Source organism: Pituophis catenifer, unplaced genomic scaffold (genome assembly GCF_029215685.1).
Source record: "Pituophis catenifer annectens isolate HBS135680 unplaced genomic scaffold, rPitCat1.0.hap2 SCAF_2, whole genome shotgun sequence".
Lineage (NCBI taxonomy): Eukaryota > Metazoa > Chordata > Lepidosauria > Squamata > Colubridae > Pituophis > Pituophis catenifer.
The window spans coordinates 32,300,524-32,325,089 of record NW_027256882.1 but is presented as its reverse complement, the minus strand read 5'-3'; the positions used below and the strand labels follow the sequence as shown (position 1 = coordinate 32,325,089).

General features: G+C 42.9%; 1 protein-coding gene across 1 annotated transcript; it reads right to left on the bottom strand.

Annotated features, from left to right (window-relative positions):
- Positions 1-7,482: 7,482 nt before the first annotated feature.
- Positions 7,483-15,248, bottom strand: LOC139312076 (zinc finger protein 253-like). Its single transcript, XM_070936598.1, has 3 exons — positions 15,215-15,248; positions 8,844-8,945; positions 7,483-8,342 (listed from the first exon to the last, which is right to left on the bottom strand). The coding sequence occupies exons 1-3, from the start codon at positions 15,246-15,248 to the stop codon at positions 7,483-7,485; spliced, it is 996 nt and encodes a 331-aa protein (XP_070792699.1).
- Between the last annotated feature and the right edge of the window lie 9,318 nt (positions 15,249-24,566).

Genomic DNA, 24,566 nt, shown 5'->3' with positions numbered 1-24,566 from the left:
TTAAATACGATGGCTCGGTCTGTACTGAATCGTCCCCTGTCCTTTTACACAAGAGAGCCCCACGTTATCTGGATGCAGCCGTATTTACTCAAAAGTTACCCTTGCTCAGATTAAGAGGATTTCCACCTAGACAGATGATCTGCTGATATGCAACCCATCAGTAGCTGCCCAGTACTAAAGCAATTAATTCTGTGCAGATGTGGTTCCGAAATAACACTATAAAAAGAGAGGAGGCAGAATTTAAAGGTTAAGTTCAAGGAGGGGAGACAGAGGAGGAAACAGAGCGGCAATGGGATTATGGATAGGTTTAGTGAAGACTCTGCCTCTAATCCAGCAGGAAATTACTAGGGGTGACATGGTAGCAGTGTACTGATATCTCAAGGGCTGCCACAAAGAAGAGGGAGTCAAGCTATTCTCCAAAGCTCCTGAGGGTAGAACAAGAAGCAATGGGTGGAAACTAATCAAGGAGAGAAGCAATTTAGAATTAAGGATAAATTTCCTGACAGTAAGAACAATTAATCAGTGGAACAACTTGCCTGCAGAAGTTGTGAATGCTCCAACACTGGAAGTTTTTAAGAAGATGTTGGATAACCATTTGACTGAAGTGGTGTAGGGTTTCCTGCCTAAGCAGGGGGTTGGACTAGAAGACCTCGAAGGTCCTTTCCAACTCTGCTATTCTATTCTAAATTCTGGATGCTGCACTCTTCCTTCTCTCTCCCCATCTGTTTTGCCTCTTGAGCAATCCCACTCGTCGGGCGTTTCTTCTCTTTCCCCAGTCGAATGTGGTTTTTTCCCCCCCCTCTCTTTTTCAACACCCCAACCACTTTTGGGGAGAAAACAAACTTTTATAAATGGGTTAACTTCCACCCATCCCACACCAGCTGCATCAGGGCAATCCCTAAAAAGGACTACCCATCATCAAAGAAGAAGAGAGGTGAATTCTAAAAAGCTGGGAGCACGTAGATGGGAGAAAGCACTTTTAAGGGGCCGCTAAACCGGATTAAGGCATCCAACGCACACGCCGATTCAAACAGACCTGGGAAGAAATCTCTCCTTCTCCTTTCTGTGTTTTAAAGGCGGCTTTTCCTTTGCTTTCCGCTTCCTATCATGTGACCGAAGCCCTGCCAAGAGACTGGCAAGGGCAGACCCAACTAATCAGCTGTTGGAGCGGATGGCTGAATGAAGGGTAGGGAGCCTGGGATAGCAATAGCAGTAGCACTTAGATTTATATACCGCTTCACAGTGCTTTACGCAGGGGTGGGCAACTGTGGCCCTTTTATAACCTGTGGACTTCAACTCCCAGAATTCCTGAGACAGTCAAGCTGGCTCAGGAATTCTGGGAGTTGAAGTCCACAGGTCATAAAGGGGCCATATTTGCCCCCCCTCCCTGCTTTACAGCCCTCTCTAAGCGGTTTACAGAGTCAGCCTATTGACTCCAACAATCTGGGTCCTCATTTTACCCACCTGGGAAGGATGGAAGGCTGAGTCAATCTTGAGCCTGGTGAGATTTGATCTGCCAAACTTGCTGGCAGCTGGTGATCCTGCAGAAGTAGCCTGTAGTACCGCACTCTAAGCACTGCACCACCCCGGGATATTCAAGCCTGCGTATATAAGGGCAGCCAAAGAATACTGTACCGAGTACAGGTAGGCCTCAGCTTACAACAGTTCATTTAGTGACCGTTGCAGCATCCCCATGGTCACGTGATCAAATTTCAACTGTTTGGCGACTGACTCATAATTATGACGGTTGCAGTATCCCAGAGTCATGTGATCATCACCTTTTGCGACCTTCTGACAAGCAAAGTCTATGGGGAAGCCAGATTCACTTAACAATCGTGTTACTAACTTAACAAATGCAATTTCATTTAACAACGGTGGCAGGAAAAGTCATAAAATGGGGCAAACTCATTGAGCAAATGTTTCACTTAGCAACATACTTTTGGGCTCAATTGCAGTCGTAACTCGAGGACTTACCTGTACCATTAGTAGTGGTAGTCCTCGACTTACAAACGGTTTATTTATTTATTGGTTCAATTTACATGCCGCCCTTCTCCAAAGACTCAGGGCGGCTTACAATGCGTTAAGCAATAGCCTTCATACTTTTGTATATACCTGCTTAGTAGGGCTTTTTGCCCCCCTAAGCGGTGTTCTTTTTTATACAAAGTCAGCTTATTGCCCCCACAATCCGGGTCCTCATTTTACCTACCTCAAAAGGATGGAAGGCTGAGTCAACCTTGAGCCTGGTGAGATTCAAACTTGCAGTAATTGCAGGCAGCTGGAGTTACTTTAACAGCACTTTAATCTGCTGTGCCACCAAAGCTCTTCATTTAGTTCATTTAGTGACTGTTCAAAGTTACCACAGCACCGAAAAAAGTGACTTACGACCATTTTTCACACTTAACGACAGTTGCAGCACCCCAATGGCCACGATCAAAGTTCAGATGCTTGGCAGCTGCTTCATATTTATGACGGTTGCAATAGCATGTGCACACCTTTTGTGACCTTTCAACAAGCACATTCAGTGTGGAAGCCAGATTCACTTAACAACTTGGTTACTAATTTAACAACTGTTGTGATTCACTTAACAACTGTGACAAGAAAGGTCGTAAAATGGGGGCAAAACTCACTTAACAAATGTCTTGCTTAACAACATAAATTTGGGCTCAATTGTAGTCGTAAATTGAAGACTACCTGTACAGTAGTTTGTGAAGTATACAGGTCCTCAATGGAAGGCAAGCTGGTTGCAATTGTTTTTTCTGGAGTCCTAACTATCTGTTGAAGTCCCTACCCATCCTTTTTGCTTGCTGCGTCAAACCAGACAGTTATAGAGCTACAAATGATAGACTCAATAATTCCTATGTAGAAGTGTAACAGCAGAGCCTTGGCAGTGGTTGGTTGCTACCGATTCACCCCGGTTCAGGTGAACCGGTAGCGACGGTGGGGGAGGCTCCGCCCACCCGCCCAGATATCATCAAAAATGCTCTGCACATGTGCAGAACCTTCTGTGCATGTGGAGAAGCACCGCACACTCACAAAGCAAGCGAGCGAGAGCACCCGCGTGCTCCCAATAGCGAACTGGTAGCACCGGGATTTGACTACTACTGATCCTTGGACAATCTGAGCTTTCTGAGTTGATGCAGGCAGAACATGTATAATATTACCTGATTTGTGACGGGCAAAATGTTCCAAATGTGGCTTTGAGCAACTAATAATTCAACACATTCTTCCTTCAATTTTCCCTCAAGGTTATACCGTAGAGTTTTAGCAGTGAATGTACTGTAGCTGAAGTTGTTTCTGCACGCACTCATCTGAGTTCCTGGGTGAAGAAACATTTGATTGTGGCCTGAAGCTTTTCACACAAAGCTTTGAAGTGGTTTCCTGATGGCAGGCTTCCTTTTATCTCTTATCAAGCCTAAAAATCACTAAAGCTTTCTATCAGTACTTGTTCATCTCAACTATTTCTTTTCATGGTTTCTTTTCATCCTTGCCATATCTTCTTCTTCTTGTGTCATATCCGTCATCAGACGCTGGCGATCCTGTTGGCAATCCTATTTTTGTCAACAGCCGCATGAAAAAGTGCTGCTGAATTTTGTCCAAACCAGTCCCTTAGGTTTTGAAGCAGTGTGAAATCCAGCAGGTTCTGACAGGTTCTGGAGAAACGGTAGCGGAAATTTTGAGCAGTTCGGAGAACCGGCAAATGCCACTTCCAGCTGGCCCCAGTGTGGGGTGGGAATGGAGATTTTGCAATATCCTTTCCCCAGAAGTGGGGATTTTGCAGTATCCTTCCCCTGGAGTTGGGTGGGAATGGAGATTTTGCAGTATCCTTCCCCCAGAAGTAGGGATTTTGCAGTATCCTTCCCCTGGAGTTGGGTGGGAATGGAGATTTTGCAGTATCCTTCCCCTGCCACGCCCACCAAGCCACACCCACAGAACCGGTAGTAAAAAAATTTGGATTTCACCACTGTTTTGAAGCCATAATGTTCTTCTTCTGCCTGGACCTCATTTGCCTTCAAGCTTTACCTGGAGGATTAAGTGAAGGATGCTGTATTTTTCTGGGTGTCGCATCACGTGTCCAAAATATTCTAACTTAAATGCTTTTTAATGGTTTTGATTATTTCCCTTGGCTTTCCCTGGTGGTTTATCACCTCCTCATTTGTGATTTTGTTAACCCAGCTTATACGTAACAGCCTTGCCATATAGAGATTACAATAGGATGTGAAGTAAAGCCGCCAACCTATAAGATAAATGGCAGGCAATAGGGAAACAGAATAATGGAGTCGGAAAGTACCTTGGAGGTCTCTCTCTCTCTCTCTCTCTCTCTCTCTCTCTCTCTCTCTCTCTCTCTCTCTCTCTCTCTCTCTCTTTTACGCTTTTCAAAAGCTAAGGAAGTTGAATTACAAAATGTTCTCTCGCTGCAATAGGTAAGCTGAAATTTCTGTGCACCCTTCATCCATTGGAAAAAACATCTTTTGTCAAATATCAGATGTACACGTGTCAGTCTCTTCACCCCACAACCACACAATTTGATTAAACATGCTCTGGCATTTTTCATTCTTAACTATAGGAAACCAGAGACTCGCTGTTATTTTCTAGCTTTAATAAAACAATTAATAGATCTTGTCAAAATGTTCTTAGCTGAGTTTTCCAAACATAGAAGAGATGCTGCTGGATTGAGGGTGACAATCCAGTGGGAAGGAGCATCTCTCCACAGACTCAGCTGTCAACCCTGAAGCTGGCCAGGCCGAAGCCGTATTGGAAATTCAGTGCTCCCACACTAGAGCTGAGGGATAGGGAGTGGGGACTGGAGATAGCTGGGGTTGTGTACTCAAAATAATCTTGGGAACAAAGGACGTTCTCACACCCAGTCGGATGAAAGAGGAGTAATATCACCAAGCCACTAGACAGGGCCTGATTGCAAACAATATGGGATGTGGTGTTTAGAGAAATTAGAGCACTTTTGAATGTAAATTTAGATATGTCACCGAGAATAGCCGCCTTGAGTCTTCGGAGAAAGGCGGCATACAAGTTGAACAAATAAAATTGCATTACTGTTGCTGGTGGAAAAACGGAATATACATGAAACAAAAAAGGAGTTGATTGTAAATTTGATAATGGCAGCTAGATCAATGATGGCTAAATAATGGGGACGAAATTGGGATATTCAAAGAAAGTAGTGGTATAATGAAATTTGGAGTATGACAACAAATGATAAATTAACAACAGAAATTAAATTTTAAAAAGGGATTGTCAAAGCAAACAATTATAATGAAATATGGGGGGATTTTATAAAATCAGTGTTGGTGGAAGGCAAAGGGAATAAACCTACTCAAGTATATATGTTGTTTTGAAGGGGATAAGGGCACAATTAAAATATATTGTATATCTTTTAGTTGTTTTAGGAGAAAAAATATAAGGGGGGGGGGGGAAATGGTCTCCGGGGGTGGGGGTGCACTGTAATATTTGTAATTTTTCCCCTTTTTTGTATTTAGATGTATATGTACTATGTTGTATTGCTTGTATTATTTTATTTAATTTTTTTTTAATTTAAAAAAAAGACAGCATCTGATTGGACCATGTGACTGATAGTTTGGGGTTGAGAGAAAAACTTTTACTTTTAATTAGGTGAAAAACTGCAGGACCTTTCAGAGTCGGTTTTCACTAGATATGTGCCAATATGATATTTATTTATTTATTTATTTATTTATTTATTTATTTATTTATTTATTTATTTATTGGTTTGATTTATATGCCGCCCTTTTCTGGAGACTCAGGGCGGCTTACAATGCGTTAAGCAATAGCCTTCATACTTTTATATATACCTGTGTAAAGCTGTTCTTTGAGGAAGCTATTTGCCTTGGAGTATGGCCTGATATGGATCTATTACTTGGAACCCTGACATCAGCATTAAATGGCTGAAATGTACAGTGGTTAATATTTTTTTTTTATCTTTTGCAAGGTAGCACTTGGTTTTAGCACTTTTCTTCTGCAAAGGAAGAAGAGCTTATTACTTCTAGTCACACACTTCAAAGCTGTATAACTCATGCCCTCGTTACTTCCCGCCTTGACTACTGTAATGCTCTCTACATGGGGCTCCCCTTGAGGAGCACTCGGAGGCTCCAACTGGTGCAGAATGCGGCCGCGCGGGTACTTATGGGGGCGGCATGGCGCTCCCACGTGACACCTCTCCTGCGCGAGCTGCATTGGCTTCCAGTGGTCTTCCGAGTGCGCTTCAAGGTGTTGGTTCTCATCTTCAAAGCGCTCCATGGCTTAGGACCCAGTTATTTACGAGACCACCTTCTGCCTCCGATAACCTCCCACCGGCCAACACGCTCCCACAGAGAGGGTCTCCTCAGGGTGCCGTCTGTCAGGCAATGTCGGCTGGCGACCCCCCCGGGGAAGAGCCTTCTCTGTGGGGGCACCCGCCCTCTGGAATGAGCTGCCCCCAGGGATACGACTAATCCCGGATCTCCGGACCTTCCGCCGGGCCCTGAAGACTTTTTTATTTCAGCAAGCCGGGCTGGGTTAAAAAAAATTTTTTAATTGGTGAATTTTATGGGTAACGGGGTTTTAAATTGGAGAAGCCTAAGATAATTTAATTTTGTTTTAATGTATTTTAATATTTGTATTGTGTGTTTTTAATTTTGGCTGTTCACCGCCCCGAGTCCTTCGGGAGAGGGGGCGGTATAAAAATTTAATAAATAAAATAAATAAATAAATAAATAAATTTTATTTTATTGCATATTTAAAACGGAAAAAACTTTATTATATATTGCTTATTTCCATTCTCCTGAAAAGCAGTATGGGGATGAGGGGGGGAGACTTGTTCTCTTCCAGAAACAGCTGAGCATCACTTTGGCAGAAAAGGAAGATGATAAAAGTGGGTTTACCAGGTGAAATTAACTGCATAAATGCAACAACCAGGCCCCACATGCAATTAATTTCCTTTTGTTTAGTTAGCCTCACTTGCTTCCGAAGAACTGGAAAAGCTACTGTAGTGTATAGTATTGCCATTTCTCTTAGACAGCCTTGCTTGTGCGAGTTTTGCAGTGTTTATAGCTAGCTGTGTTTTTTTCAATGAAGGTCTTTCCACAGTCCACACATTTAAACGCTTTTCCTTCTTTGTGGGTCCTCTTGTGTTTAAGGGAATGGTTTCCTCTCTCTTGTGACTTTTCTGTGTGATGTAAGAGCACCGCTGTTGGGAAAACCTTTCCCACAAGCCCAACATTAAAACGGTTTCTCTCTCGTGTGGATTTCCTCATGATCTTCCACTTTGGATTTTTCTGTTAAGCTTTTCCCACACACAAAGCATGCATATGGTCTATCTCCTGTATGAATTCTCTGGTGAATCATCAGTGAAGATCTACAATCAAACTTTTTAAACAATGCAATGCAAGCATTCAAATGGTTTTTCACCAGTATGTTTTGCTTTTATGCAGCTGTAGGTGTGCAAGTTGGCCAAACATTTTCCCCACCATCTGAGCATTAATGTTTATACCGTTCCATATGTTTATCAAGGGAGAATTTTCTCCTGAAAGCTTTGCCACATTCTCGACATTTATAACGTTTTTCTCCAGTGTGGATTTTCTTATGCATCGCAAGAACTGAACTGAAGGTAAATTTTTTACTGCAGAATGAACAGTGATAAGGTCTCTCGCCAGTATGGATCCTTTGGTGCAGCTTCAGATATGAATCACTGCGGAAATTTTTTCCACAATCTGAACATCGATGTAATTTCTCTCCCCCGTGAGTTTTCTTGTGTCTCTGATGATTTCCTTCAGTACGAAAACTGCTTCCACATTCTGAGCAAGTGAAGGGTCTCTCGTCTCGGTGGATTCTTTCATGTCTGTTCACTTGTCTTCTGGTCTTGAACTTCTTCCCACAATAAGTACATGCATAGGGTTTCTCCCCGGTGTGGGTGCGTTGGTGCGTTTCAAGGTTTGAGTTCCGTATAAAACATTTCCCACACTCTGAGCATGAATAGGGTTTCTCTTGAGTGTGGCTTTTCCTATGAGAAAATAGATTTGAAGAGCAAGCAAAACTCTTCCCGCACTCTGAGCATCTGTAAGGCCTCTCTCCTGTATGGCAGCGCATATGAATGGGAAGATAAGCATTAGTGGAGAAGGTTTTGTCACAGATTGAACATTTGTCGGATCTCTTGTTAGACACGTTGGAAGCAGAAGAGTCCTTCAGACTCTTAATCCCTTGGATTTGACTTTTCTTGCTCGGAATTGACTTTTCTTCCTTTTGCATCCTCCTATGTTTTCTTTGCTGCCTCCTGTCTCCTGGCCAAAACTGAATGGACTGCATGGATGTCTCTTCATTCTCACTCACTTGCTCAGGTCCTAATGAAATAAAACAGAAGTGAGATACAACAGCATAACCTCAATTTCGTCACATTTAATACAGATTTGCAGCATGCAGGCCAGTGGTGGGTTTCAGATTTTTTACTACCGGTTCTGTGGGTGTGGCTTGGTGGGCATGGCATGGCTTGGTAAATGTGGCTTGGTGGGTGTAGCAGGGGAAGGTTACTGCAAAATCCCCATTTCCTCCCGATCAGCTGGGACTTGGGAGGCAGAGAATAGATGGGAGCGGGGCCAGTCAGAATTTTTACTACCGGTTTTCTGAACTAATCAAAATTTCCGCTACCGGTTCTCCAGAACTGGTCAGAACCTGCTGAAACCCACCTCTTATGAAAAAATAAATTATAACTTGATAATTTTATCGCAAAGAGGCTTTGCAAAAGTGTTTATGTGTTCATCAGATTGTCGCTCTTCACTAAAAGCCAAAGAATGTATCAGTTGTGCAAAAAAAAAAAAAAAAACTATTGGATCAAATTGTCTCACCTGTGCAGGATGGAAAAGGGAACTCTCTTTGTTGATCGGATTCCAATAGGATTTTCCCTTGCTGTAAACAGGAGATTAGATCTGGCTTTGAAGAAGAAATTCCTGTGTGAAGAAGGAGGGAAGTTCAGAAGAAGGAAGGAAAGAGGATGAGAAGAAACATGCTTCTCCTCCTGTTTTCTTCACAAGAAAAACATGGTACAAGTAGTGTTCAACTTACGACCACAATTGAGCCCAAAATTTATGTTGCTAAGTGAGAAATCTGTTAAGTGAGCTTTGCCCCAATTTTACAACTTTTCTCGCCACATTTGTTAAGTGACTCGCTACAGTTCTTACATTAGTCACATGGTTGTTAAGTGAATCTGGTTTCCCCGTTGATTTTGCTTTATCAGAAGGTCAACAAAGGGGATCACAATGACTCCAGGACACTGCAACCGTCATAAATGTGAGTCAGTTGTCAAGCATCTGAATGTAAATCAAATAATAATTTGGATGCTGCAATGGTCATACATGTGAAAAATTTATTATTTATTTATTTATTTATTTATTTATTTATTTATTTATTTATTTATTTATTTATTTATTTATTTATTTATAAATTTGTATACCGCCCTTCTCCCTGAGGACTCAGGGCAGTGAACAGCCAAGTAAAAGCATAAACTACAAACATTAAAATACAATTAAAAAGATATATATAAATTTGGCCCCATGATTAAAAACAATAACAAACAATTAAAAACATTTTAAAAAGTGTTAGGCCAGCCCGGCTTGCTGGAAAAAGAAAGTTTTAAGGGCACGGCGGAAGGCACCGAGGTTTTGGATTCTCCTTACCTCTGGGGGCAGCTGATTCCAGAGGGTAGGTGCCCCCACAGAGAAGACCCTCCCCCTGGGGGTCACCAGCCTACATTGTTTGGCTGATGGCACCCCGAGGAGGCCCTCTCTGTGGGAGCGCACAGGTCAATGGGAGGCCGTCGGTAGTAACAGGAGGTCTCGAAGATAACTAGGTCCTATGCCATGGAGCACTTTAAAGGTGATAACCAACACCTTGAAGCGCACCCGGAAGACCACTGGGAGCCAATGCAGCTCACGCAGGAGAGGTGTTGTATGGGAGTGCCATGCGGCTCCCGTGACTACCCGTGCGGCCGCATTCTGGACCAGTTGGAGCCTCCGGGTGCTCTTCAAGGGGAGGCCCATGTAGAGAGTGTTGTAGTAGTCCAGGCGAGAGGTGACAAGGGCATGAGTGATTGTGCACAGGGAATCCCGATCAAGAAAGGGCCGCAACTGGCGGATCAGGCAAACCTGACCAAAAGTCCCCCTGGCAACAACCGTCAGATGTTCCTCCAAGGACAGCTGCATATCCAGGAGGACTCCCAGATTGCAAGCCCTCTCCGAGGGGCCCAAAGACTCGCCCCCAATAGTCAGTGATGGAGTCAACTGACTATATCGGGATGCCGGGAACCACAGCCACTCAGTCTTGGAAGGGTTGAGCTTGAGACTGTGTCTCCCCATCCAGATCCGCACAGCCTCCAGGCACCGGGACATCACTTCAAGGGCATCATTGGGGTGGCCTGGGGTGGAGATGTACAGCTGGGTGTCATCAGCGTACTGATGGTACTTCACCCCAAAGCCACGGATGATCTCGCCCAGTGGCTTCACATAAATGTTGAATAGAAGGGGCGAGAGGACCGACCCCTGAGGCACTCCACATATAAGAGGCCTCGAGGTCGACCTCTGTCCCCCTGCCAACACAAACTGCGACCCGTCTGAGAGAAAGGAGGAGAACCACCGTAACACGGTGCCCCCCATCCCCAACTCTTCCAACCGATGCAGCATGATACCATGATCGATGGTATCAAAAGCCGCTGAGAAGTCTAACAGGGCCAGAACAGAGGAGCAACCCCTGTCCCGAGCCCTCCAGAGATCATCTACCAACGCGACCAATGCTGTTTCCATGCTGTGCCCGGGCCTGAAACCCGACTGGAACGGATCTAGATAAGATGTTTCCTCCAGGAAAATGGTCATAGGTCAACTCTTTTCAGTGCTGTTGTAACTTTGAACAGTCACTAAATGAACTGTTGTAAGTCGAGGACTGCCTGTAATGCCTTGCTAAGACCAGACTGGGAATACTGCCTCCAGTTTTGGTCGGCACGATATAAAAAAGATGTTAAGACTCTAGAAAGAGTGCAGAGAAGGACTATCTGTAATATTAATGCAACTCTGAAAAACAAATCTTTTCTTGTGGGTGGGCTCAGGGGGTAAGGGGAGGTCCCATCCAGAGGTGGTATTCAGCAGGTTCTGACCAGTTCTGGAGAACCAGTAGTGGAAATTTTGAGTAGTTCGGAGAACCGGTAAATACCACCTCTGACTGGCCCTATACCCATCTATTCTCTGCCTCCCGAGCCCCAACTGATCGGGAGGAAATAGGGATTTTGCAGTATCCTTCCCCTGGAGTGGGGTGAGAAGGGAGATTTTACAGTATCCTTCCCCTGCCATGCCCACCAAGCCATGCCATGCCATGCCATGCCCACCAAGCCACGCCCACAGAACCGGTAGTCAAAAAATTTGAATCCCACCACTGGTCCCATCCCAGCTGCAAAGCACAGATCCCAAGTCCTGGGAAGCTGGACTCAGCCAATCAGAACTCTAATTTCCTGACTAGGAAAAAGACCCCAAGGTCTCTCTTCTCAACCTACAATGGGTTGAGTCCAGGATGGGATGCTGCGGAACCAGTGGTGAAATCCAATTTGTTTTACTACCGGTTCTGTGGGCATGGCTTTGTGGGCATGGTTTGGCTTGGTGGGCGTGGCTTGGTGGGTGTGGCAGGGGAAGAATACCGCAAAATCTCCATTCCCACCTCACTCCAGGGGAAGAATATTGCCAAATCCCCATTCCCTCCCCACTCCTGGGGGAAGGATATTGCAAAATCTCCATTCCCACCCCATTCTGGGGCCAGCCAGAGGTGGTATTTGCCAGTTCTCCAAACTACTCAAAATTTCTGCTACTGGTTCTCCGAACTGCTCAAATTTCTGCTACCAGTTCTCGAAAACCTGCTGGATTTCACCCCTGATGTCAACCCTGAAGCTGACCTGACGGAGGGCATCTTGGACGCTTAAGTGTTGCCACACTGGAGCTGAGATAGGGAGGGGGGATTTTAGATAGCTGGGATTTTGTAGCAAAAACAAAATACTTTCTCTTGGGAACCAAGGACATTCTCACACCTGGGCAGAGGAAGGCGGAGTGATGTCACCAGGCAACCACCAGACAGCGCCGTGATTGGACCATGTGACATTGTTTTGAGAAAGTGACAAACGTTTACTTTTCGTTAGGTGAAAACCACGGGAACCTTCAGAGTCGGTTTTCACCAGATCTGTGCTAATATGATATATCCAATAAAGCTATTCTTTGAGGAATGTACCTGCCTTGGAGTTTTGCTTGCAATAGGTTTCTTACTTGAAATCCTGACATAGGAGACCCTATACCATTCGATACAAATGTGTGACGAAATGGGGTTGAGGGGTACCCCGGACCGTGAACCAGCTCATGAGTAAACACACTGAGACTGAAATGATTCTGACAGAGGTGTCTTGTGTAAAAATATAATTTACTTTAAAACATTTAAAAAGCACTATGTCTTTAAGAAAACACATTAAAAACAAAGTCTTATCTGGGTATGTGAAACAAGGCTATCTCCCTAGATCCCTCTCCACAATACCGAAACAGTTCACAAAAGAATAAAGCTAGCATGAAGGTAAGCAGCTTCGGCGTCGATACATCATCAAGGCCATCATGGTGGGAGCAGCACGAGCTTCACAGCTGAAAGTCACCTGAAGTAAAAACAGTTCAAACAGCAAACATTGCTTGAAGCTTGTGGGAGGAAGAAGATCCAGCAACAACAATCCCGATGATAGCTTGCGTGCTATAAAACAGCAAAAGGCAAGCATCCGTGGGAGTCTCTCTGTAACGTCTGGAGTCCTTATCTGCATTCTTCTCCCATCTGCGGCGTTGCACCAAGCTTCCTGCAGGAGCTGTGCATTTAGGCCTAGATTAGACTAGGCCCAAGTAGCAAGCAAAAGGTCCTTGCTTATATAGGGAGTCAACCTGCAATTAACTAGGGCGGGGAAGGCTTGCAGGTAATTGCCAACAGCAGATGGCTTGATTAAAACCATACTGTTTGTGAGTAGGCAGATAGCCACAGCAATCCTGGAAACACTCGTGACAAAATGGCTATCCAATCTCTTCTTAAAAACCTCCATTGTTGGAGCACCCACAACTTCTGAAGGCAAGCCGTTCCACTGATTGTTCTCACCATTAGGAAATAATATCAATTGGCCACCATCAACACATTTGATGGAAGTATTGTATATACTAGTGGTCAGGGGTGAAATGCTCCCGGTTTGGACCGGCTCGAGCGAGTAGGTAGTGATAGCAGCGGGCAGTTCGGAGAACCGGTAGCAAAAATCCCTTCCCACCCCAGCCTCCAGCTTGCTTACCTTAGCTGCTGGTCGCAACGCCTGCTTTGCTTCACTTGCTGTAATCCCTGCAATCCATTGCATCAGCAAGCTACTGAATCTCCCTGCCTGCAATCAAGCTCATCGGTGAGCAGCTCTATCTGCCTGCCTGCCTGCCTGCTTGCCTTGTCCCAGTAAGTTTTTTTCCCTTTTGGGAGCTTAAAAAAAAATGGTTAATTGGGGTTTTTTTTAGTTGTTCTTTTTTTAGACCTAGCCATTTAAAGTTTAGGAAGTTTTAAATTTAGCTGCTTTTATATAAAAATAAAATAAAATAAAATAAAATAATATTTGTGCAGGTTTCTGAGATTTTGTGTGTTTCTGTAGAGTTTCATTCTAACTACACAAACACACAAAATCTCACAAAGCTGTATGTGGAATTTTGTGTGTGTAAAGTGTGAAAGTTGGTTTTTTGAACTTTTTGTGGCTGTGTGAAGTTCCTGCTTGTTGCAGGGGGCATTTTGAGTCTAGCACAGCTGCTTTTACATTGTGTGAGCCAGTTGTGTTGTGTTGTATGTGTAAAGTGTGAAAGTTGGTTTTTTGAACTTTTTGTGACTGTGTGAAGTTCCTGCTTGTTGCAGGGGGCATTTTGAGTCTAGCACAACTGCTTTTACATTGTGGATGAGCCAGTTGTGTTGTGTTGTGTGTTGTGTGTGTGTAAAGTGTGAACGTTGGTTTTTTGGGCTTTTTGTGGCTGTGTGAGGTTCCTGCTTGTTGCAGGGACCATTTTGGGTCTAGCACAGCTGCTTTTACATTGTGTGAGCCAGTTGTGTTGTGTTGTGTTGTGTTGTGTTGTGTTGTGTTGTGTTGTGTTGTGTTGTGTTGTGTTGTGTTGTGTTGTGTTGTGTTGTGTTGTGTTGTGTGTGTGTAAAGTGTGAAAGTTATTTTTGGGACTTTTTGTGGCTGTGAGAGGTTCCTGCTTGTTGCAGGGACCATTTTGGGTCTAGCACAGCTGCTTTTACATTGTGTGAGCCTGTTGTGTTGTGTTGTGTTGTGTTGTGTTGTGTTGTGTTGTGTTGTGTGTGTGTAAAGTGTGAAAGTTATTTTTGGGACTTTTTGTGGCTGTGAGAGGTTCCTGCTTGTTCCAGGAGCCATTTTGGGTCTAGCACAGCTGCTTTTACATTGTGGATGAGCCAGTTTTTTTTTTTTTTTAATTTGATTTATATGCCGCCCTTCTCCGGAGACTCAGGGCGGCTTACAATGCGTTAAGCAATAGCCTTCATACTTTTGTATATTTATACAAAGTCAGCTTATTGCCCCCACAAACTGGGTCCTCATTTCACCTACCTTAGAAAGGATGGAAGGCTGAGTCAACCTTGAGCCTTGGAGAGATTCGAACCAGCAGTAAATTGCAGGCAGCTGTGTTAATAACAGGGTGTGTAGACCACTGTACTATCAAGGCTCAGTTGCGTTGTGTTGTGTTTTGTAGGTTAAAAAAGGGCAAAGAAGTGACATCGACCTGGCCACTCCCACCTGACCAACAAGCCATGCCCACCCAGTCACCTTACCACCAAGCCACGCCCACTAATTAAGCCACGCCCACAGAACCGGTAGCGAAAATTTTTAGATTTCACCCCTGCTAGTGGTGGGTTGCTACCAGTTCGCCCCGGATTGAGTAAACAGGTAGCGGCGGCAGCAGGAAGCTCCGCCCACCCGCCCAGACGCTTCTGCACATGTGCAGAAATGTCGGACAAGCGTGCAAGCGCCCATGACCGAACCGGTAGCGACTGGTTTTGAAACTCCCCCCTGATATATCCTGTATCACTTTAAGCAATATTTCCTTTTACCAATCCAGAATCTCCTTGGGTTAATCTCAGTGGTCAAGCCCTTTCTAGCACTTGAGGGAGAAACAGAGAAAGTGGTACTTACCCACGAACGCCATATTCTCGTAGGTCTTCAACATGACGTCCCTGTACAGCTCTCTTTCTTTCGGGCCTAACAGAGTCCATTCTGTTTTTGTGAAATGGACAGCTACCTCCTCAAAGCTCACCTGAATAAGGAAGCAAATTGCATCTTATGTTTTATCATTCCGATTTTTGACCTTTTAAAATTTTCCACTACAGGTAGTCCTTGACTGACAACCATTCATTTAGTGACCGTTCGGAGTTTCAACAGCAATGGAAAAAAAGTGACTTATGACCATTTTTCACACTTTCCACCAGCGTCCTTCATGGACACGTGATCAAAAATCGGACCTTTGGCAATTGGCATGTAGCAATAGCAATAGCATTTAGACTTATCTACCGCTTCACAATACTTTACAGCCCTCTCTAAGCAGTTTACAGAGTCAGCCTATTGCCCCCAACTATCTGGGTCCTCATTTTACCAATCTCAGAAAGATGGAAAGCTGAGCCAACCTTGAGCCGTGGTGAGATTCAAACTGCCAAATTGCAGGCAGCCGGGAGTGAGCAGAAGTAGCCTGCAGTACTGCATTCTAACCACTGCGCCACCACGGCTCTTATGTATTTATGACCTTCTGACAAGCAAAGTCAGTAGGGAAGATAGATTCACTTAACAACTGTGTTACTAACTTAACAATTTGACTTAACAACTGTGGCAAGAAAAGTCATAAGGTGGGGCAAAGTTCATTTAACAACTGTCTTGCTTAGTAACAGAAATTTGAGGCTGAATTGTGTTCGTAAGTCAAAGACTGTTCCTTGAGCAGGTGGCTCAGTGGCTAAGACACTGAACTGGTCGATCAGAAAGGTTGGCAGTTTGGCAGTTCGAATCCCTAATACAGGTCTCCTGCGTGAGCAGGGAGTTGGACTAGATGACCTCCAAAGTCCCTTCCAACTCTGTTACTGTTACTGACTACCTGTATGTAACCCACTGCTTCTTATGGGAATAAAACAAACACATGTAGCCCTCACCTAATAATGGTAATTGGGACTGGCAAGTCTGTCACTAAACGACACGGTCATAAAACACAACGTTACAAGACTGAGCCAACTTACAATAGCAGCTGCTGCTGTCTCAGTTGCTGTTGTTAGGCAAACCCTGTGCGATGCAGCATCGGGGGGGGGGGGTGTCACATGATCTCCCTTGTTACTTCCTGCTGGCTTCCCCATTGACTTTGCTTTTTGCAAACCAGCAGTGAAAGTTACAAATGGTGTTTATGTGACTGTGGGACCAGGGGTGAAATCCAGCAGGTCCCGACAGGTTCTGGAGAACCGGTAGCGGAAATTTTGAGTAGTTCGGAGAACCGGTAGCAGAAATTTTGAGTAGTTCGGAGAACCGGCAAATACCACCTCTGGCTGGCCCCAGAATGGGGTGGGAATGGAGATTTTGCAATATCCTTCCCCCAAGAGTGGGGAGGGAATGGGGCTTTTGCAGTATCCTTTCCCTGCCATGCCCACCAAGCCACATCTATCAAGCCACACCATGCCCACAAACCCACAGAACGGTAGTCAAAAAATTTGAATTCCACCACTGCCCCATTTTATGACCTTTGTTGCTGCAATATCCTTCCCCTGGAGTTGGGTGGAAATGGAGATTTTGCTGTATCCTTCCCCTGCCACGCCCACCAAGCCACGCCCACAGAACCTGTAGTAAAAAAATGTGGATTTCACCATTGTGTGGGACCCAGTAATTGTGTACTGGTTGCCAAACGCCTGAATCGTGATCACGTTACCATGGGGAAATTACGATGGCCACAATTACGAGGAGCCGTCGTAAATCCCTCTCATGATTTGGAGCCGTTATAACTTTGGTTACTGAACAAGTGATCATTCAATCCATAGAAATTAAGACATGGAGGAATAAAATCTGAAATCCCTTAAAGAATAATATTAAAAGGTTTTTTTCCCCCCCTCAAAAGCATGAGGATACAGTTACTGAAAAGGGTATCAAATGCCTGTCTGAACTTGAGAAATTCTTCCAGTTTAAAGACCAGCTAGGCAATTCTTTTACATCTAAATTATCCCGAGAAAAAGATGATTCTAGTCCATTTCACTTATCAGTTTGCTCCATTTAGGAACAGGCTTTCTAATTAATATGCCCATTTGTTTGGATTCCTCGGCACCCCTTCCCCTTTACATCCTGTGAAAGATGTAAATAAACCAGGGTAAGCGATTCCAGCCTCTAAATTTAGCTCACCACGATAACATTTACCAATCCTATTTTAAAAATATATATACATTTACCACCCATCTCATAGCAAACATTCTGAGTGGCTTCCAGCATTAAAACTTTTTAAAACCTAACAAAATGTCATTTAAAAAAAAAAAAATTATGCACAGGGTTGCTGATGCAGCTGCCAAGGCCTCCCCCATCAAATTTCTTACCTCTCCTGACATTTTCTTTAGAATTTATTTTAATTAAAAATGGAAGGATTTGGCTGAGTGCTCATAGCTTCTTCAGGGTCTGTGAAGAGAAGGCTTGCAATATGGGAAGCAGGTTGCTTTCCATCGCTGTTTGCAGGGAAGGGGTTAAAAAAAAAACCAATCAAGAGAGCAGCCACACCTGTGCGATCCAGATGTCACTGTTTTTATGTACTGTGGTGCATATAAATGGGGAGGGGTTTTAACCACAGTGTGGCTGTGGCCATTTTGGCATTCCCACATTCTTTCTTATGTCAGTTTGTTTTAATTGTATAAAATGACCGGCCAAATCTCTTGGTCACACAAATTGTAAGGGAAGCTGAGTTCAAATGCAAATGCTGATCTATTTCAACCTAACTATAGGTAATCCTTGACTTATGATCATACTTGAGCTCAAAATTCATGTTGCTAAGTGAGACATTCATTAAGTGAATTTTGCCCCATTTCAGGGGTGAAATCCAGCAGGTTCTGACAGGTTCTGGTAGCAGAAATTTTGAGTAGTTCGGAGAACCGGCAAATCCCACCTCTGGCTGGCCCCAGAGTGAGGTGGGAATGGAGATTTTGCAATATCCTTCCCCCAGGAGTGGGGTGGGAATGGGGATTTTATTTATTTATTTATTTATTTTATTAAATTTTTATACCGCCCTTCTCCCGAAGGACTCAGGGCGGTCAACAGCCACGAGATAAAACACATAAATACAAAAAAATTAAAATGAATTAAAAACGAATTAAATAATTTGGCTGAATTTAAAATACCCCATAATTTAAAACAAATTAAAATTTACATTTAAAAATTTACATTTAAAAAGGGGAGAAGATTTAGGCCAGGCCAGCTTGATGGAATAGGAAAGTCTTAAATGCACGACGGAAGGTGCGCAGATCCGGGATCCTCCGTATCTCTGGGGGGAGCTCGTTCCAGATCGTATTTTGCAGTATCCTTCCCCTCCCACACCCACCAAGCCACACCCACCAAGCCACACCACACCCACCAAGCCACAGAACGGTAGTAAAAAAAAGTTTGAATTCCACCACTGCCCCATTTTATGACCTTTCTTGCTGCGTTTGTTAAGTGAATCAGCACAGTTGTTAAGTTAGTAACACGGTTGTAAAATGAATCCGGATTCCCCACTGACTTTGCTTGTCAGAAAGTCACAAAAGATGATCACATGACCCCGGGATACTCTAACTGCCATAAATATGAATCCGTTGCCAAGCATCTGAATTTTGATGACCTGATCATGGGGATGATGGAAATGCTGTAAGTGTGAAAAGCGGTCGTGTCACTTTTTTCAATGTGGTTGTAACTTTGAATAATTTTTTATTATTATTTTTTATTTTTATACATCTCATTTCATGAATAGTTTGATTATCCAGTTTCATACATTCCAACATAAATAATCATAACAATATTATTCTTAATAATTGCAATCCATTTTCATTTTTGAATTTACTAACATATAGTTTCTACTGTCATCTTTCAACTCTAAACCTTCTCATAATTCTATCATACTTCGTATCATCTTAATATCTGTTTTTTACTATTTTCCCCTCATATTTCTACTTTCATTTTAGTCCTCTTTTTTCCCCCCTTCCCCTATCATTCTAATAATCAAAGATGTGATATTTCCTTTTCCATTATTCAATATTCAATATTCCAATATATCAATCATACTTTCTCTAACTTTGTTAGTAATCACATTTTTAATGTATATAATATTGTCTCCAGTCCTTCATTTCTTATATTCATTACATTGCTACATTCCTAGGGTATATTCAAAAATATTTTTTATCTCTTACACCACTTATCAACAATTATCCAAATTATATAATTCTAATATTCATACATTTTGTTAAGGTACTTTCATAAAATGTTTTACTTCACACTCCTTTGAATGTAACTTTGAATGGTCACTAAATGAACTGTTGTAAGTTGAGGACTACCTGTATTTCTGTTCTTCCCAATTCCAAATACTATTGTCAATATTCCAGGTGCATCTTTCAGTTTCTTTCCTCCTCTTAATGAAGCTTCCCAAACTCTATCTTAACATCCCTCCCTGAATACGTTGACTTCATCTGCTCCTACAAGTCTCCACTAAGCAATTTCAACTTGCTTAGTGGAGACTTTTCCACCTTTTCCACCATTTCACAATGTACCAAATCCATTTCCTCGTTCTCCTCAGGAATCTCCGGTGAAGCTGTTGCTCGGAAGGAGGCAATGACAAAGCACCATTTGGCCAGACGTTTCCAGGTTTCCACAAGGGCCTACCTAATCACTCAAATAATAAATTGAAAGGGTCACATCCATGTATCCCACTATAAAAAGTTACATGTGCTCCCAGGTTCTTGGCTTATAGTTAACTCATTCACATACTCACAGCCCTGATCAACAGTCCACTCTCTCAAATCATTCTCAATCAAACGAGACACAACCAGTTCTTTAGAAGAGATGGAAACCCAGTGGATTTAAAGGAACAGCAAAATGTTATTAGTAACACAGTGGTTTTGCTCTTCTCTCCCTTTCTCTATTTCCCCCCTCTCTCCTCTCTCTCTCTCTCTCTTTCTCACACACACACTTAACCACCTCCTTTTCAAGAAGGCTGACAGGCACTGGCCAGTGGCACAGAAGACACCAAGTTGAGATCCAACGATGATTCAAAGAGTCTTCAGGACTGCTTTTATTCCCCCAAAATGCCTTGCTTAATTTGTTTGATTTTATTGTTATATATGGTTAGTAGGTTTTGTGGGGTCTAATTAATCTACTTTTTTTATTGTATTGCCGTGTTGGCGAACACGTGCCGGAAGCGGTATGTAGAACCATCCCATGAGGAATGCGCAGCCTCGAGATGGACTGCCGCTCTTCTGGGTATCGGCACTCCCGTGCCATCCAGGCGGATGGTTTCGTGTACCATTTCCGGACGCAGGCCGGCACGCGGTGACGTAAAAGGTTAGCCATCACTGGTATAGGGGCTACTTGCTGTGTTTGCCATTATTCCCTTCATGTCAGGTTCAATGTGTCTTACTCTGAATCTTTGCAGAAGGGAATTCAATCTCTATTCCTTTTTGCGCTCTGCAGTTAATTCTTAAACATAAATTATTGTTCTTTTATTTACTTATTTGGTTTCTATGGCCGTCCATTTTAGCCAATGGCTTTGGGCTTCTTATTGGTCTATTCATACCAGTTGCCCTTCTTCCTTGTCTTCTGGCATTTTGGTTGTTATGTATGAACCATCTACAGAAACAAACAAACAAAAATCTTCACGGAAGGTTACATCTGTAAGCCTTCACAATAATCACAATAAACACTCTTTGTGCAATGAATTCTTGGCAGTAGTCAGCCAGTCACGAACACTTCCAACTTCTTCTATTCCTTCTGCACCAACATCCTATTTTATTCCCCAAAGACAGCAGAATACCGTAGCCATTAAGAGTCTAATTAATGAAATGGATCTTTTCAAAAATCCAGAAGCTGTTGAACTATTTCAAGCATTTTCAGCTCCTAAGAATAATATGTGATTTCATAATGGGTGCAACCAAAAAGTGGCACCAGGAAAAGAGAAAGAAAAGGAGAATTAAATATAATTTGATTAAAGTTTTAAAACTCCACATGTTTAAATTTGAAGCCACCTAGAGCTTGAGGCTCAGGACGAACTAACCTCTTGGTTCCTCTGCACACCTGGCCTGTTCCTGGTTGTTGGATGTTGTTCTGCAAAGGTATCATATGAAATATGAACTACTAGGAAAAGAACTGTTATATATATATATATATATATATATATAACATTATCAAATCTTTATTATGGTGAAAGACCAGCACAAAGTTCATGGGATACATTTCGTTTTTTAAAGAAGAAAACAATTGAGGAATAAGAATAATGATTATTATAAACAGCTAAAAGATATAAAAAAGGAAGTATATCTAAAAACAGAAGTTTAAATAGCAATAGCGCTTAGTCTTATATAGTGCTTTACAGCCTTCTCTAAGCGGTTTTACAGAGTCAGCCTCTTGGCCCCAAAAATCTGGGTTCTCATTTTACCGAGCTTGGAAGGATGGAAGGCTGAGTCAACCTTGAGCCTGGTGAGATTCAAACTGCCAAATTGCAGTCAGCCGGCAGTCAGCCGAAGTAGCCTGCAGTACTGCACTCTAACCACTGTGCCACTGCTGCTCATTTTTCTCTCCTCCCTTATGTCCAATACTGAGACATGATTCACTAAAGAGAATAAAAATTAAATTGTTAATTTGCATTACCAATGGGAAACCAGAAATGAAAATCAGGGCTTTTCTACACTCAGCACTGTCTGCCTCATGTGGATTTTCTTGTGTGCCTTAAGGGAGGAATAATGTGTGAAACACCGTCCACACTCTGGGCATCTGAAAGGTTTCTCCCCTGTATGTAAACCTAAATGATTTATAAGTTTAGATCTAGTACTGAAACCTTTCCCACATTCTGGGCACTCATATGGTTTTTCTCCTGTGTGAGTCCTATGGTGTACTACCAGGTGGGAATTCTGACTGAAACATTTCCCACAATCAGGACACGCATACGGTTTCTCCCCTGTGTGAGTCCTCTGATGTATCACCAACTCACAATTTCGACTGAAAGTTTTCCCACATTCGGGACACTCGAACGGTTTTTCTCCTGTGTGAGTCCTCTGGTGGATCACCAGGTGGGAACTACGATTGAAATTTTTTCCACAATCTGGACACTCATAAGGTTTCTCCCCAGTATGAGTTCTCTGGTGTATCACTAGCCCAGAATTCCGACTGAAACTTTTTCCACAATCAGAACACTCATATGGTTTCTCTCCTGTGTGACTCCTCTGGTGTAGCACAAGGTGGGAATTCCGACTGAAACTTTTCCCACAATCCAGACAATCATAAGGTTTCTCCCCAGTATGAGTCCTTTGGTGTGTCACGAGGTCAGAATTCCGACTGAAACATTTCCCACAACCTGGACACTCATATGGTTTCTCCCCAGTATGAGTCCTCTGGTGTAATACCAGCGCATAATTCCGACTGAAACCTTTCCCACAATCAGGACACTCATACGGTTTCTCCCCTGTGTGAGTCCTCTTATGTATCACTAGGTCGGAATTCTGAATGAAACTTTTTCCACAATCTGGACATTCATATGGTCTTTCTCCCGTGTGTGTTCTCTGATGTATTACCAGGTCAGAATTCTGACTGAAACTTTTCCCACAATCCGGACACTCATACGGTTTCTGTCCTGTGTGCATCCTCTGGTGTATCACCAGATTGGAATTCTGACTGAAACATTTACCACAATCTGGACACTTGTATGGTTTCTCTCCTGTGTGAGTCCTCTGGTGTATCGTTAGGTTGGTATTCCGACTAAAACCTTTTCCACAATCTGGACACTTATAAGGTTTCTCCCCTGTGTGAGTCCTCTGGTGTATCACCAGATGAGAATTCCGACTGAAAGTTTTCCCACAATCTAGACACCCATATGGTTTCTCCCCCATGTGAATCCTCTTGTGTATCACATTTCCTAAAGCTATTTGCCACATTGAGGGCAGTGGGTGGGCTTTGCTTCAATGTGTGTCCTCTCATGCATTATCGGCTGTGCTCTGCAATCTGTGTTTTATCTACAATATGCATATTGTGGGATTTTTCCACCAAGGATATTTTTGGATTCTCAAGATCAAAAATATTTTGGATCCCTTCTTAGATAGTGCTTTCATTCAAGCTATTCTTACTTGCTTCACAGGGTGAAGCTTGAATGCCTATCCCATGTGACTATCAAATGACCACTTCCTCCTGCACTGATTTCCAGATTACTTCTCCTTTTTCTGAATTTGAAAATAATCCCCCTTGACCTTTTTTTGGAGTGTTTCCTTGAGTTCTACATATTCATTTTTTTCCAACTCAAAACTCTCTTCATCTCTTTTGTCCGTCACCTGCTTGGAAAAGTAGAAGTCTTTTGTAGTTTTCTGGAGGCGACGAAAAACACTTTCATTGCTGGCTGGATTTGGTTTCCTTTTAATGCTGCTTGGGATTCTCACTTGTCCGGAATTCTCTTCCTAGCATCTTTTCAGTCTACAAGATTAACATAAAAGGTTAGTTTAAAAGGTTAGATTGACATATAAGATTTATAAAATGGCTGCAGGAGATGTGAAAACAACAAGAAAGTAAAAACATGCATTATAATGGAAAATATATATATGCCAAAATGCTAAATTAACTTCTAACCTTAATTGTGATTCATTTGACATACACCGTAAAAGATTAGCAAGATCCAAGTTCAAATCTCCACACAAACATTAAATTATCTTCTGGATTTCAGTTAAATCAAAATTCTTCAATAACAAATTGGTTATTTTCAAATATACCAGGAAATATCGAGGCTAGATTATACAGATACGTACATAGATACAAATAGAGATACCCCTATGAATATATGTCTGTTAAAAATCCATGTGTATTTCAGTCTCAAAAATGTCCAAGAGGTGGGTACACTTAAACGTTTGGGTCTAATTTTAGAGGATGGGACAGCTTCAACAGATGAATGGCTTCAATTGATGCATGGTACCCAAAGCATCTGCAAGATATAATCCCCACTTTTGTGCATGAAACTCCTCACTTTCCAAGAAAAGAACACATTCTTAAACTGAAGGAGACTTTTTTAAAGTCTCAGCTTTAAAAATTGCATGCACCACCAGCAGAAAATTGCATGCACCACTTTCATAACGACCAGCACTACTGGAACAAAATTTGGGGAAGGAAGGAACATGCAGCAGCACCTGACATGTTTCAGCCTGGTTTCTTCTCTGCTTCTGCAGCGTGGAGGAAACCAAACAGCCCTCCTTGCACCCGGCTTCTCCTCCGACCTGTCCTCGACTCACCTTCCAGCTGCTAAAAGTCCTGGGAAGAGCAGGAGAGGCGT